At 45.3% G+C, this 14,874-nt stretch overlaps 2 protein-coding genes across 5 annotated transcripts in view; both read left to right on the top strand.

Moving 5' to 3' along the window:
• The first annotated feature begins 139 nt into the window (after window positions 1-139).
• men1 (multiple endocrine neoplasia I) lies at window positions 140-11,420 on the top strand. 3 transcript variants are annotated; one of them, XM_085267523.1, is made up of 10 exons: window positions 140-352; window positions 1,690-2,171; window positions 2,244-2,452; window positions 5,510-5,638; window positions 6,251-6,291; window positions 6,948-7,035; window positions 8,592-8,728; window positions 9,451-9,595; window positions 9,939-10,112; window positions 10,195-11,420. In XM_085267523.1, exons 2-10 carry the CDS (start codon window positions 1,736-1,738, stop codon window positions 10,720-10,722), a joined length of 1,887 nt encoding a protein of 628 aa, XP_085123649.1. In that variant the 5' UTR covers window positions 140-352; window positions 1,690-1,735; the 3' UTR covers window positions 10,723-11,420. The 3 variants fall into 3 exon arrangements, with proteins under 3 accessions (XP_085123649.1, XP_085123647.1, XP_085123648.1); XM_085267521.1 differs by having other exon boundaries at window positions 141-352; window positions 1,682-2,171; XM_085267522.1 differs by having other exon boundaries at window positions 143-300; window positions 1,682-2,171.
• Window positions 11,421-11,974: 554 nt separating this feature from the next.
• map4k2 (mitogen-activated protein kinase kinase kinase kinase 2) overlaps window positions 11,975-14,874 on the top strand; it is a 45,388-nt gene continuing 42,488 nt past the window's right edge. The window contains exon 1 of one of the 2 annotated variants that reach the window (XM_085267517.1): window positions 11,975-12,553. In XM_085267517.1, the coding sequence (XP_085123643.1) occupies window positions 12,461-12,553 (93 nt within the window). In that variant the 5' untranslated portion in view covers window positions 11,975-12,460. The remainder of the gene's footprint in view (window positions 12,554-14,874) is intronic. The other variant, XM_085267516.1, reaches the window with a different exon arrangement.

Genomic DNA, 14,874 nt, shown 5'->3' with positions numbered 1-14,874 from the left:
ACGTATCTCTTAAAGGCGTCGTGGTGACCTCTACTGGGGGTGTAGGGGAATACCCTAAAATGAACTGCATTTCCCAGCATACACGAGGAAAACCCCACTGCGCAGGACTTACGATCTCGAAGCATAGGGATGGGCCTAAAGGCGCACATTTGCGCTCGAGAGAAGCGTGCTTGTTGCTGCGAGATCTGCTTCGAGACGCAAACGTCGACATATGCCAACTGACTTTCGGGCAGATTGAGCTGCGCGGCAAAAGAAAGGGGACACAAACAAAAACATGTGGCGCGAGCTGTGAGAAAACGGGTATGCGATCACTTAAACATTGGTCAGATTGTTGGCTGATGTAGAGCTGAGGGTGAGTTGGTGTTGTTGTATAGCTGGTGCGATATATTTTCCAAAAGCTCCAATAGTAGTGACTTTAGCTGATAGCCGCTCGTTAGCTTGTTAGCTTAATAGCTGCTCATTCAGGCAGATAACGTATTCCCCTCAGCGTGTGACTCATTTTCGGGTTTGGTTTGTGTCTGCATGTCGTCCGACTTATTTAAACAAAGCAGGACTAATTCAGCAAATTAGCGCGGCTTGAAAGGCGAAATGAGTAGCTAACTTAATTTAGTAAAGTTAGCTAGTTAGCTTACGTCACACATTATTCTACCATATAAATGGACCTAACGGAGTATTTCGTTTTAGGATGACAGAGTGTTCGCCCCAGTGGTGTTCCGGATGCGTTTCGGCACAGTGATCGTTGTCATGAAACTCTAAAAGAGCGGCTGTTTGCAGCTCTGCATTGAATGTACGCAGGTAGCAGTGAACCTGCCCCGCCCACCGAAGCGCCATATAACCGGCGTTAGCGGCATATATGTAACCGGCATTACGCAACAAGTCCAGCCACTCAGCCCCGGTCCAGTGCTATGTCAGTGTTTATGTCTTAGTCTGTTCAGCACTTAACAGTTACTGCTGGCATTATTAACCTTCATTAATAACCAATAAATGTTTCGTATACTCCTTCATACCCGAGACTGTAAACCAAACGTGACACATGTTATGCTGCGTTGTGTGCGGTGTAACTTCTGTTAGCTTTCTGTGTAGAAATCAGTGTTACAGTATCGCTATCTTACGTTCGGATATGAAATATTAAAAATAAACCAGTTTTTATTAGTGTCGTATTCGTCTGTGCTGACGTGGTTTGTCACACGCATTCAGCAGACCAGAGAACCGCGGCCACAGCAAATGTTTCCTTGTGAATGGTAAATGGTCTGTATTTGTATAGCGCTTTACTTGGTCCTAAGTACCCCAAAGCGCTTTACACTATACACAATCATCCACCCATTCACACACTGGTGATAGCAAGCTACAGTGTAGCCACAGCCGCCCTGGAGCGCACTGACAGAGGCGAGTGAATGAATTAAGTAATTTAAAACTTACAGTAACAATAATGTATGAACTTACTGACTTTTATTTAAAGATTAATGAAATAAGTCGGCTTTTATAGTTGTGAACTAATTTGTTTTTAATGTTTTCATCTTCATTGAGAAACCAGAGTTCTTGGCGATGAGCCAGTACGTAGGAAACACGTGGTTTTCTATAAGGAATTATTTTTAATGGGTCAGCTTTGGAATTTGCCTGTTTCCCACAGTTTAGCGTGTGATCTGGAGTTACAGATGAACTGACTGCTCTCCCCGTTCAGTACTGCAGGTGAGGAGGCACGCATACATCAAAGTTGTGACTGACAGCAGGCATCATGGGTTTGCACTCGGCCCAGAAGAAGCACTTTCCTCTGCGGGGAATCGATGGAGTCGTTCAGTTGTTTGATGCAGAGCTCCGGAAACCAGAGCCGGACTTGGCTCTTCTTTCACTGGTCTTGGGTTTTGTTGAGCACTTCCTGGCTGTGAACCGAGTCATCCCCATAAATGTTCCAGGGGTCCGTTTTGAGCCGCTGGAGCCGGATTGTCCCATGTCTTGCTTCCCCACAGTGGAGCTGGGCATGATTTCTGCTCTGTATGAGCGGTTCACAGCACAGATCCGTGGGGCTGTGGATCTGTCCCAGTATCGGAGAACTGCTGCGGGATCCAGCCGAGAGCTGGTGAAGAAGGTATCGGATGTGATCTGGAACAGTCTCAGTCGTTCTTACTTCAAGGATCGAGCCCACATCCAGTCCCTATTCAGCCTCATCACAGGTAACATGGTTTTTCTCATGATGCTTGTTAGGTGAGTCCAACATTTATTGATTAATTGTTGAATTGAACCAGGTACCAAACTGGATAGTTCTGGAGTGGCCTTTGCAGTAGTGGCTGCCTGTCAGGTCTTGGGTCTAAATGATGTACACCTGGCACTATCTGAGGACCACGCCTGGGTGATATTTGGTAAAAATGGTGAGGAGACAGCAGAAGTCACCTGGCACGGGAAGGGTAACGAGGACCGGCGAGGACAAACCGTCACAGCTGGAGTCAATGAGAAGGTGAGGCCCGTCTGTCAGTAGAATGAACCAGCTGCCTCTAGCTCTATCAGTATGCTCAGTGTAGACACGTTTTAGACACCACAGTCAAGCCTATTTCTTTCATGTATTTTAACTTCTACAGATCATTAAGCTCTTTAAAATGTCGCGATTAAAAAAAGAAAATCATCATGAAAAGTCTTCCCTGCATAGAAATGTGAGAGATGGTCAATGTACAGTCGTTGATACTAATTCCACGAGAAGAGTGTGGTGCTAAACCACTCATGTGGTTGGAATTAGAGTTAGAGCGACATCACGTTGGGTTGATATTCTGACACTATAGTGAGCAGTGTAAGTAAAAGAAGGACATTTTCCACCAGCGACAGCAGCAGCGTGCTCTAGTAGGAGTGAGACTGCATGGGTCATATGTTAGCACCAAAGAGGCCTACTCCATGTCTTTGCTTTTACCTCAAGTGGGAAAACCAGTGTGCTGTTCAAGCAGACAGAAAGAAATTTCTATGCACACATGAATAGATTAATCCTTTAATTGTCCCACAAGGGGAAATTTGGGTGTAACAGCAGCAAGGAAGACACATATACAAACAAACGGTACACAAGACACAGAACAGAAACATACACAATTTTACATATTTCCATCAAGGACAAGATCATGACCCCGATGTAAAGGAGTTTTGTACAAAGAGGGTACCAATGTACGATATTTTTGCTCAGAAAATGATCAATAAATGTTGGATTGGTTACATTTGCAGGGATTTAGAAGATGAAGTCAAGCTGTATGTAGTGCTTAAAAAATAATCTTAAGCTGTGTACACACTGGGAGTGATTTGGTCGTCACACGTCGCTCTGAGGCTGCCAGCTGGTTACTTTTGCACATTTCAGGACTCAAATATATCTGACACACATCAAAGCTCTTGAGGAAGTCAGTCACGTCATCTGTTCATTCAACTGCAGTTAAATGAATTCTGTTTTCTTACTTCTCACAATCCAAGTGTGCAATCCGATCCGCTGTAGGACAAACAGCGGCACTCTTCATCTGCAGCGAGGAGGCTGTAAAACTTTGTGTAAGGAGTCAAATAAGAGTTTACAGGTCAGCAAAGCTCATTCTGTGTGATGAGAGCGATGCTGAGGCGAGTTGTTGTGGATATTCCAACCTTTCCTGTTGGTAAGCACTGCTGGTGTCGTCGCTGTTAGCAGCCGGTAGTTAGCGTTAGTGAAGCGGATCCTAACATTGACACTGATAATAAACTCTCGTAAGATTTGAGAATGTAATCAAACTGTTTATCAGAAGGAAAGTGTGATTTTTAGGGCAGACCAACATTAGCTGCTATAGTATTAGCTTTCTGAAAATGCACTTACACACTAATCAGTATATTTATGAGGTTTTTTTCTATTAAACCTCAAAAGTTACTTCAGATTTATTGCATCACCAGCTGTTTTTTGACTCATAATCACTTGAAATATCCAAAAAGCATTTACTTTCTATAATCCCTGATCACCATGTTGCTGTGAAGTGCTTCCAGTGTGTACACAGCTTTAGGCAAATCTTGGGACTCGGGGTGGCTGTAGCTCAGGAGCTCGAGCAGATTGGTCCCTGGCTAGCTGGTCCAGTCAAATCAAAGTATCCATGGGCAATCCCATAAAGTTGATTCTGTCACCACTCAGCTGACTGCAGGTTTCCGCAGCCTTATAAACATTATCTTTGCACAATGACTGAAACTAGCCCACTGAGTGAACAATGGGCTGTGACGCTGAGACTAATCCTGCTAGTGGAGCTGATCACAGCCACAGAAACAGCAATTTGAAACAGCAACATTGCAGCTGTGGAAGCAGAGCAACTGGTTTCAGCCTGTCTCAACAATGCAAAGCCCCAGCATCCAAAATCAGCATGGAGGAGAGGAGGGCACTCACATCACTTAGTAATGACAACAACATTATCATCCTCGCAGCAGACAACGGTAGGTGGATGGTTTTGCTAAACCAGAAAGGCTATCATGAAATGAGACCCAGGAAGTGGTTACTGTAGGGTGATAGTTTCTCTGAAGCAATTAGAATGAGACGGTGCTATTGGCCGGACGTCATACCACAGGCATTACGGAGGGGAATTTACACCAAGTCTGTATAGTTTACCGAAGACATAAACAGGATGCACCTTTACAACAAACTGTCCTTATGATCGACTCGGTCACCGTTAACATTTCAACGTTTTTGGCTTCAATCCTCAACCCGTTGGTAGGCAGCTTTGAATCAGGTCCCCCGACACAAACAGAGTAACATAGTGTAGCTGTTAGTGCAGGAGGATTGTCAGGATTTATACATCGGGGAAACCAAACAACCTCTGGCTACAACACAGCAGAGCCACCTCGTCAGGCCAGGACTCTGCAGTCTATTTACACCTACAGTGGACACTCTCTTAATGATGAGGATGTAACATCCAGGACAGGGAGGAACGCTGGTTTGAGGGCGGAGTCAAGGAGGCCATTTATGTGAAAAGGGAAAGACCATCTCTGAGTGGAGGAGGGGGCCTAAGGGTACATCTGTCACCATCTTACATGCTGTGATGGCAGCCATTCCCCAGCTCTCTGTGAATGGGACTCATGGCCACTGATCAGTAGTCATGAGAATTAGCATATTTATGATCAAGGACCTGACCTCCCAGCATTCAGTGGGCTGGCTTCAGTCATTGTGCAAATGTACTGTTGATAAGATTGAAACCTGCAGTGAGCTGAGACTGAAGATGATGATGAAACGTTTCTCCCACTGAAAACATCCAGATGAACAGAATCCACTCTTTGGGATTTCCTTACCTGGATGAGTGAGCATGCATCAAGATATCTTTGGGCAAGATACCGACTCCAAGTTTCTCTCTGATGCGTCCATCGCAGTGTGGATGTTGGATAGAAAGCACTCAGGCATAGATAAGTGCTTGTATGAATGGGTGAATTAGGCATGTTGTGTAAAGCACTTTGAGTGCTCCAGTAGAATAGAAAAGCACTATATAAGAGCAAGTCCATTTACCATTTATTCACAAAGTGTAGCTGTGATCCTTCGTCTGTCCCTCAGAGCTGGCTGTATCTGAAGGGTTCCTACATGAAGTGTGACAGAAACATGGAGGTGGCCTTCATGGTTTGTGCCATCAACCCATCACTGGACCTGCACACAGACAGCTCCGAGCTTCTGCTGCTGCAACAGGTGAGGCCTGCACCTACAGGGTAACGATGAATGTTTGTTTTACACAGCAAAAAATCTGCATCAAGCCTCCAGAGGTTGTTTTAAAATATGCAGATGAACTGTTGACTTAGTCCGCTGCCACATTTAATATATACAGCTCACTGAAGGCTGACGGCAGCCGTCTTATTTCACACGGAAGCAAACAGGGTGAGTCTAAAGGGGGCGCGGTGTGTACTAGACGATCTTCATTTAAAGGTTTTCATAACATTTTTATGATTAAAAGTGAAATAATAGAAAATACTGGCTCAATTAATTTGTGTTAATATTTAAAAATATAGAAGTAAAAGCTTTTCTGGACATGGACAGTAAAACTCTGACCTGAGGGATTTTAGGTTGGGCAGTGAATTAGTGTTGATATTGATTAACGTCCACACCATCATCAGCTCTCGTTTTCAGCAGCACAGAAACCTTCAGTCGTACAGTTTGTGATTACATTGTAATTTTATAATCTACACCTGGAACAACTGGAAACATTGTACTGCCTGTGAAAGTCCATCCAGGCACACATGAAGGAAATACGCTACAGTCTTGCACTTGGTTTCCTCACCTTTCTTTTTCCCGTTGCTTTACCAGAAACTCCTCTGGCTATTGTATGAACGAGGCGACCTGGACAGGTGAGTGTGTACCAGTGCACTGCTGAGGATTCATTAAAGACTCTTTCAGATTTGCCCTGACACCAGCTGAGCAGCAAGCGTGCTCACTTTGCCGTAACATTTAATGGTACATCGATGTACGTCTGTCAGCACGACACAACTCAGGCCGACCCAAGATTAGGACAGTGCGTCATCATGTTGCTTCTCTTCCTGCCATCTTTGGTTTCCACCCAGTGCTTTTAGAGAGTGACTGAACCCACAGTAATCGGAGGGGGCAGAGACCAAAGCGTTGAAGTCTGAACATATTTCATAAACTCACAATACAGAGTTAAAAAGACAGTTTATGTAGTTTTAGTTGGCTAAGGTGAACACTAGTGCTCCCTCATTCACTTTGCTGTAATATTTACATATCTTATTACAGTTTATAAAATATGCTTTTACAGTGAACTCGTTACTGTGATGAAGGTCAGATTTCATCACATAGCTGTGAGCTGTCATTTAGAAGGTCCAGCTTTGATGAATAATGTGTGTCACGGTGTTCTATATTATGCAGGGTCAGGGCCATTAAGGCATCCATAATTGGAGAAAACAGAAATGTTACATGTGCTGTATTTAAAAAAATGCTTACGTAACTCCTCGAAGTTGACATTGTGCTTCTGTCTCGGCTTACGCACCAGATATCCCATGGCCATGGGCACTCTGGCAGACCTTGAAGACCAGGAACCAATTCCAGGAAAAGAGAACCCCCTGAAAATCCACCTGAAGGTAAGACATCAACCAGTTTCCCAGGTCACATAGCGGCGAGCAGGGAAGACTTTTACAGGCTTCATATTTACAGAACATGTCAAACTTTTCGTGTAGATCTTCTGCATTAGTGGGGCTGAAGATCAGACAGCAGTTTTTCATCTTTGTCTGTACAACACAAGCTACTGGAAATCAGCTGCTGGTCTCTATCAAAACATAGTGTGGAAAGAGACCTGGAGTAAGCATTACTGCTCGGTTGAGTCCAAAACCAAGGAGGGGGTGCTAACAACACTGAAAGTGACTGGCTGTTTGTTTACACGTGTCCAACTGACTGCTGCATAGATAAATAACAGCCTCACTCTGCCATTGGCTGTGTGAGAGGACTGTCAAACTTAGATGCTGAGCGCTCTGCTGGCCCAGGGGGGCTAGGCCTTTTATGACGTCATGTGTAGTTAGACTATACCGTAATGATCCAGCACCCTCTAGTGGACAGACTGTGCAGAGCACTTTAGTATTTAAATGCAGAGTGGTGTATAAAACAATAATAATAACTTTACTTCACTCTTCACAGGATAAGAACCACAGAGTCCTTCACAATAACATTAACAACACAATGGATCATACAGCACAACTCTAATTGTGCCAGTCTAAATAAATAAGTCATAAATACAATCAAGGCAACATTACGATGGAGGTAAAGCTTTCCATAACCCGGGGGCCTCCGCTCTAACTGATCCACCTCCTCTGGTCTTAAAACGTGTTGGTGGGGCTGATCTCAGGCTGTGAGAGGGAGCGTGGGGTTGTAAAAGATCAGAGATGTAGGCAGGAGCGTCACCACTCAGAGCTTTAAAGTCAGTACTAAGAATTTGAAATGAATTCTAAAACGTACTGGGAGCCAGTGTAATGAGAGTAAAACCAGTGCTGTCTTCGTGTCTTTGTTAAGAGGCTCGCAGCAGCCTTCTGGACCGACTGGAGACGGTTACGATTCTTTTTGCTCAAACAAAGAAAAAGACTTTAACAACAATCTAAGAGAGATGAAATAAAAGCATTTCTAACTCAGATTCAGACAACAAGGTTCACAGTTTGGAGATGTTTCTTAGCTGAAGAAGGCTGTTCCTAATTAACTGTCCAGAGTGTTGCTCTAGGGACATGGCAGAATCCAAAATAACACCGATGTACCCGAGGCTCGGCTGGAGCCAAGAGGACCAAGATATAAACACAAAGAGAGTGAAAAAGGTGACTGAGTGCATCATGGGAATCCCCCACAGCCTAGAGTCAGTCTCCCGAATCCAAACTGGAAGCCGGTTCCACAGAAAAGCGGTACTGTGATGGTACTGGTGGTGACAGCATGCAGGAAGTTGCACACCTGCTGGATCTCTCTGGTTAACACCCTTCTTCCTGTTTGATGCTCAGGTCCAAGTGCTTGTTGGGATCACTGGAGTTCTGGTTTGCTGCTCGTTGTCAAACTGAATAAACGTCTCCACCATGACCTGTTGCTGAATGCTGATACTGAACCCTCTTAATTCTGAGTTCAGCATCATTTTGTTAACTTTCTTTGATCTGTCTGTGTCTCTCAGGCCGTCACTTCTGCTCAGAAGCACTATAACAACGAGCACATCTACCCCTACATGTACCTGGCTGGCTTCCACTACAGGCACAGGAGTGTGCGGGAGGCCCTGAGGTCCTGGGCTGAGGCCGCCCAGGTCATGCAGGAGTAAGTTCACATTAATGAGACTCCTGATCCAGGAAGCGTCCAGTATCTCTGCATCCTCACAGCTCCTCCCCCGGCGTGCTGATGATTCTGAATGAAGTGTTTGGATAAAGTGACAAATAGAAGAAAACAAAATTATATTGATCTCACTTTTAAGTAGTGTTATTCAGACACTAGACACCTTTTTCTTCTTTTAGCTGGTCCCAGATGACATTTGTACGTGAATGCTATTTCAGCAGATGAACACAAGATGGCACTAAACCAGCAGCTGTGTTTCCTGCCCTTGTGGTTCTTTGTTGCTTCGTTATGAACCCAGCCACCACTAAGGGCTCAGTCACACTTGGCCTGGAAAGGTGTGGTGCTCAGTCCAGGAAGTATCCAGCTCTGCATCCTCATGTGCTCTCCTCCCTCTAAACACTGTTCATGATCTGCAGTTATAAATAGCAGCTCTGACCCACCACACACATTCTCTCCACATCCATCAGCTTCCGTTTCCTGCTCCCCATTGTTCTTCAGGTTCAGCCCACGCTCTGCTGCCTCACAGAGAAATATGTGCCCGTGCTTTGTTTTGTTTTCTGAACCTGTCCACTTGTTCCTCACTTGTTGTCATGTCTGCCACATGTCACAGCATCCTGTTTTTACTCTTATATTTTTTTCTGGACTTCATGCTGTGACAGGAGAAAAGCGCATGTATGTATTAAAGCTCCTTCTCCACCTTCCTGCAGCTATAACTATTTCCGCGAGGATGAGGAGATCTACAAGGAGTTCTTTGACATTGCAAATGATGTCATCCCTACCTTGCTGAAGGAAACGGCGACAGCAGCAGAGAGTCCTGGGGAGGGAGGAGAGGAGACAGAAGGAGGGGACGAGGTGAATGTTTCTCCAGAGCACATACACCCACAGACAGTAGGTGGAGCAGGGCTCCACTAGCAGCTGTTCTGTAATAATGCAAAGCTCTAATTCTCTCTTCAGTAACAATCACACTACCACCTCAACCCAACAGAACATGTTCTTTCTCTTGCTCCTTATCAGATGACTTCCAAATCCAGCTTCTCTCTGATTAAGCATGTGGAACATGTAGAAACTCGTGAACATTAACAGACACCAACAGAGCGCACCTCCACCTGAGTTTAGATCATGTTGTTAGATGCACATCATGAATATTACTCACTGACAGATGTGGCCTCAGTCTTGCACCTCTGCTCTCTTGCAGGATCAGCCCAAGCAGGCAGCGGCTGTCTCTGCACTGCAGGACCCCGAGTGCTTTGCCCATCTGCTGCGTTTTTATGACGGCATCTGCAAGTGGGAGGAGGGGAGTCCCACGCCGGTCCTTCATGTGGGCTGGGCCACATACCTTGTCCAGTCTCTGAGTCGCTTTGATGCCCAGGTGAGTTGCCCGTGACTGCAGGAGAGCCACAGACGTGTTAGCGCTTTCTAGCTAAACACACATTTGTGCTCCGATTCCAAAGGTGCGTCAGAAAGTAACAATCATCACCAAAGAGCCAGATCCCCAGGACGACGACGACCAGTCGAGCGAGGACTTCAGGGAAGGGCGCAGGCGTGGCCCCAGGAGGGAGTCCAAGCTGGAGGACCAGAGCTCTCCTCCTTCTGCCGCTCCTACCTCCCCGTGCAGCCAGCCGGCTGCAGTGGCAGCTCAGCCCAAGAAGGTGGGAGAAGGAGGGCTCCGCCGGCGCTCCTCCCAGGGACTACGTGCTGGAGACATTGAAGGAAAACCCAAGTCCCCCAGTCTCCCAGACTCCGCATCTTCTCCTTTCTCCCCGGAGCAGGCCCCCCTCTCGCCAGCTGGCACTGTAATCGCCTTTCAGAGTGAGAAGATGAAGGGGATGAAGGAGCTCCTGTGCGCTGCCAAGGTGAACTCCAGCGCCATCAAGCTGCAGCTCACCGCACAGTCACAGGTCCAGATGAAGAGGCAGAAGAGCACTCCGGCGGGAGATTACTCCATGTCATTCCTGAAGCGCCAGCGTAAGTCACTGTAGACATCCTGATTGTTGCAGGAAGAGACTGTAGGACATACTGTGAACAGAGACGGGGACACCGATTAACCTCGATCCTGCTTGTCAACGTTTTTACCAGTGTTTTCACCCAGAGGGCCCTCTCAGTCAATATCCTAGTTCGAGCAATATGTCTGACATGCACAGATTATCTTGAGTTAAGCGTCACTTATCAGGTTGGAACATTTAATTGAGTTTTTATTTAAGAAATGGTTTCTGGAGACGTGCCTGGTTTGATCGTCAGTTTGCGTTTTGATTGGCAGCCTGTTAGGTATCTGTTACATGCTGTCTGGATGTTTAAAGCCAAAGGGATGAGGACCAGAACATGATTTTCAGACGTGTAAAATACCAACATGAACTAACCTGTTCATGACTGAAGCCTCAGAAGTGTTTAAATTTAGGATAGTTACTGTGTAACATTGTCCACTCTGCTCTACTGACAGCTTCTTTCTTATCAGCTCTATGTTGCCTTACTTTGCCTGTCTTCTTTTTTAAAGTAGGTGGCCTTTAGTTTTGAGAATAGCTGAGTTAGACGGATTTCTAACAATGAGAAGAGAGCAGTAAGACCATGCACTGTTGAGACAGAGCCACATTAGATGGCACTGCTCCATCAAATTTGATTGACTCGTGGTTTGTGTTCTTGTTTTTCTATCTGCAATAATAAAGCTCTGATGAAAATGGAACGACATGTGGTCCAATGATGTGTATTACATATATATGAAGGCGCCTTCACATGCTGTGAGTGGCCGTCAGTAATATCAACTTTAAACAGCCTCTGTCATCAACTGGTACATCATGCAGGACGTTAGTGGCTCGCCTTCCTCACGATCATCTTCTAGAGACGACACGAGCTCTGCTTGAGCAAAAGTGTGCGCTAAAGTTCCACGTCATATCCACTCAAAACAGAAGAGGCACAGACTGCATGGCCTCACTACTATGAAGTAGTGTCACTAAATATTTTTCAAAAAGTTCATAACATGCTAAGCTAATAGCTGCAAAAGGCCAAAGTCAGACCTTGTAAAATGCTGAGTTAAGTGATGATGTACAGTTATGTGTTTTCATACTTCAGGAGTAAAAATATTCTTCATGTTTGAAAGTCTGCTGAAAGCCTCCTGCTTCAGCATGTGATGGAGGATGTTCATGTAAGAAAGCCACACATGCATGAAGTCCGTTACAGTAAACACTGAGCCAGAAATGTTCACCTCATCAGTGAGCATGCGCGACTTTTGAACTTGCCATCTGAACAGTTAGGTCGTCAGTATTTTCAGGTCCAGATTGCGATGAGAGAAAGTCACACGTATGAAGAACTCTAAGCGGAAACTAACTGAGGTCAAACTTTAAAACAAGCCTGACGGGCTTTTCTCGTAGAGCTCGCAAATCACGCCTTTAAGCGTGTTCGTGCCAAGGGTTTATTTCAGACGTGATTTTGCCACGTTTGAAAAGGATGTTCATCTGAGGGCACAGGAGCGCGCAGAGGTGGGAGGCTTACTGAGGGGACCGTGCTCGCTCACGCGTGCTCTGACTCGAGCGGCTCTCGGCTGTGTCACCGCGCTGCCTCTGCCTGCCTAAACGGTATAATTAGCCGGTTCCGATCAGTCGTCCCTGGGCCATTTCACAGAGTTCGTCTGCCCGTGCTTCCGTTCTCTCCGCCGATATCAGCAGCGGCTATGTGTGAGTAAAAAGCCAGCCAGGCTCCCCGCAGCAGCAAGAGGTGTCTCCAGACATGGACCGGATAGGAGTGTCATTCCTGGACCCGCTGGATGACTACGAGCTCATCCACAGGATTGGGTGCGGCACCTACGGAGATGTTTTCAAGGTGAGTGAGAACCTGTCCCCGTGTTTGCACCGCGCTGACAGAGAGAAAGCCTCCATCAGGGCGCTGGGGATGTCACTTCCTGTCATCAAGGTGAAACTTCGTCTTTTTGGACATGTACAGAGCCTGATGTGACACAGCAGTCCCTACCGAGGCACAGAATCAGAAAAAGTCCGAGTTGCATTTTGTTTACTGACACATGATCAGTGTGTCAGACTGTGCGCCTCCAACAAAGCTGTAGTGCAGGTTTCCTGCAGAGCGCTGCGGTACTAGCGTGCTGCGTGCGCGGGGCCACAGGTTCGTAATGTTTTCATGGAGGTGTGCGGAGAAATCTCCTGTTTTCACTGCTGTCACTGAAGAAGTGGCAGAATCAACACATTATCGACGAAACAAGCGAGTAAGAAAGACTGATGTTGTCAGATGTGCAACAAATGCGTTCCTCGTAGTGTCATATCTGCCGTTTCACATAGGTGGCAGGATTCTGAAGTGAACCATGTCATCTAATCGAAATATTAACCCCTGACTGGAACCGTGCAGTTAACACACCCTGGTGGCTTGTGCATCCAGTTTGTATTTGACAGCACGGACAGCAACCCTGTTGCCTTTATGGAAAAACAAACACGTTTATTTTAGCAGCTTGCGGCCGTGAGTCTAATGTTCAACGAATAAAAGACTAAAGTGTGTCTTAAACTGCCAGGCATCCACCCTCAGCTCTAAGTCAGGTTATCTTAAATATAGCAGGGGTGTGTCAAACTGCATATGTAGCACTTTCTTGTTCTTCCAAGTTAAACTTTTAAGGATCACAGCAACCAAATAAGCAATAATTAACCTTTTACTTCTATGACAGTGTTGTGGTGAACTGTATGAAACAAAAACGTTTCAAAGAAACATCTCGGTTTTTAGGTGAGATTTAAATTTTTAGATACATAGTATCCAATAATGCTTTTATATAATTTATATATATTGTTTTAATAACTTTCAGCAATACCTTTCACAAACTAGCTGGTCTGCTTGGTCAGAATGCATGAGCCGGACAAAGAGGACTAAACAGCAATGACAGAGCAGAGTTTCAGTACTAGCGCTGATGTCCTAGTAAAACTTCACTGTTGTTTAACACAAAACACAATCAAGCGAGATGCCCCCCCCCCAAAAAAATCAATAGAAAAGGCCATTAACTGACAGAAACAGGATGTTGACTCTTTTTGTTCTTTAAAATGGGTCACAGTGAACAACTTTCCACAGTGAAACCTCAGAAATCTCATCAAAGACTAAATCACTGTAACTCTTTATGAAACCGTCCTCAAATAAGAGAAAATGCACAGTTTGCTGAAGACTCTCTCAATCCACAATTTATCGTTTACAGCTGTCTTTCCCACGACATCTGAAATATGGCAACAGGCGTGCTGTGTTTTTGCTTTGTTTTCAGTGGTTTACACACGGCAGGCCTGACAGCCTGTGTACACGACACTGTGGGCTGAATGTTGAACGAGTACAGCAGCAGTGTTGTGTCCTGCCTGCCAACAGCACCAGCATGGCTGAAATGTTCACACTGGGAGTGTTATGTTATCTTCAGGTGCAGCTGAGGAAGTTCTGAAGTTTAATTCTGTGTAACGTCTTTGTTTTTCCCTAATGAGCATTTATAAAAACTGTTTTACAGCAGTTTCATTGTTCTGTAAGCATTAAGACTGAAGGAATGGGTTTTATATGTGCAGCTTGTTCAGCTGTACCTTTACTAACACCACTGAAGGAAGAACAAACTGTGCGTCACCTTGTCACGGGAATGTCCGAGTATTAACTTGATGATTTAAAACATTGACAAATGTTTTACACTCCTGGAAACACAGACCAGGGATACCTGTTCAGTCACTATTATTTGAAGTTGAAGTAGTTTCCATGCCTCCCTCAGCAGGCTGTGGGACAGTGGATCCAGTTTAAAGTTTCAGAGCTCTAATGTGCAGCCATCACCTCAGAAGCAATCAGCAGCAGAGAGAGTGCATACAGTGATGAATTGAATGTTTGTGTGCAAACCAGCAAATTAACAGAAGGATTTTCTCTCATCCTTTTTTACCCCTCAGATTTAAAAGGCTGATGGTTAGGTAGAACAGCTTAGACACCCAAGTTTGTGAATGTGATAACTCAAGAACAAGGTGACGTTAGATTTTGAAATTGATGCCATAGGTGTGTCTACTTGGAGGCTGAGGGGAACCACTTGTGGTTAATGACAATTGAATACGTTGTTTGGAGTAGGTGGCTCTCAAAGGGACAGTTTTCCATTAAAAAAGAGACATAGGATCTGTGAATCCACCCCCTCTGTGACTGTCAGA

The sequence above is a fragment of the Mchenga conophoros genome, linkage group LG3, assembly GCF_057382185.1.
Source record: "Mchenga conophoros isolate Kocher_MC1m ecotype Shallow Benthic linkage group LG3, M_conophoros_male_GT1.1, whole genome shotgun sequence".
Taxonomy (NCBI): domain Eukaryota; kingdom Metazoa; phylum Chordata; class Actinopteri; order Cichliformes; family Cichlidae; genus Mchenga; species Mchenga conophoros.
The sequence above is the reverse complement of the archived record's forward strand: the minus strand, read 5'-3'. Positions and strand labels throughout refer to the sequence as shown.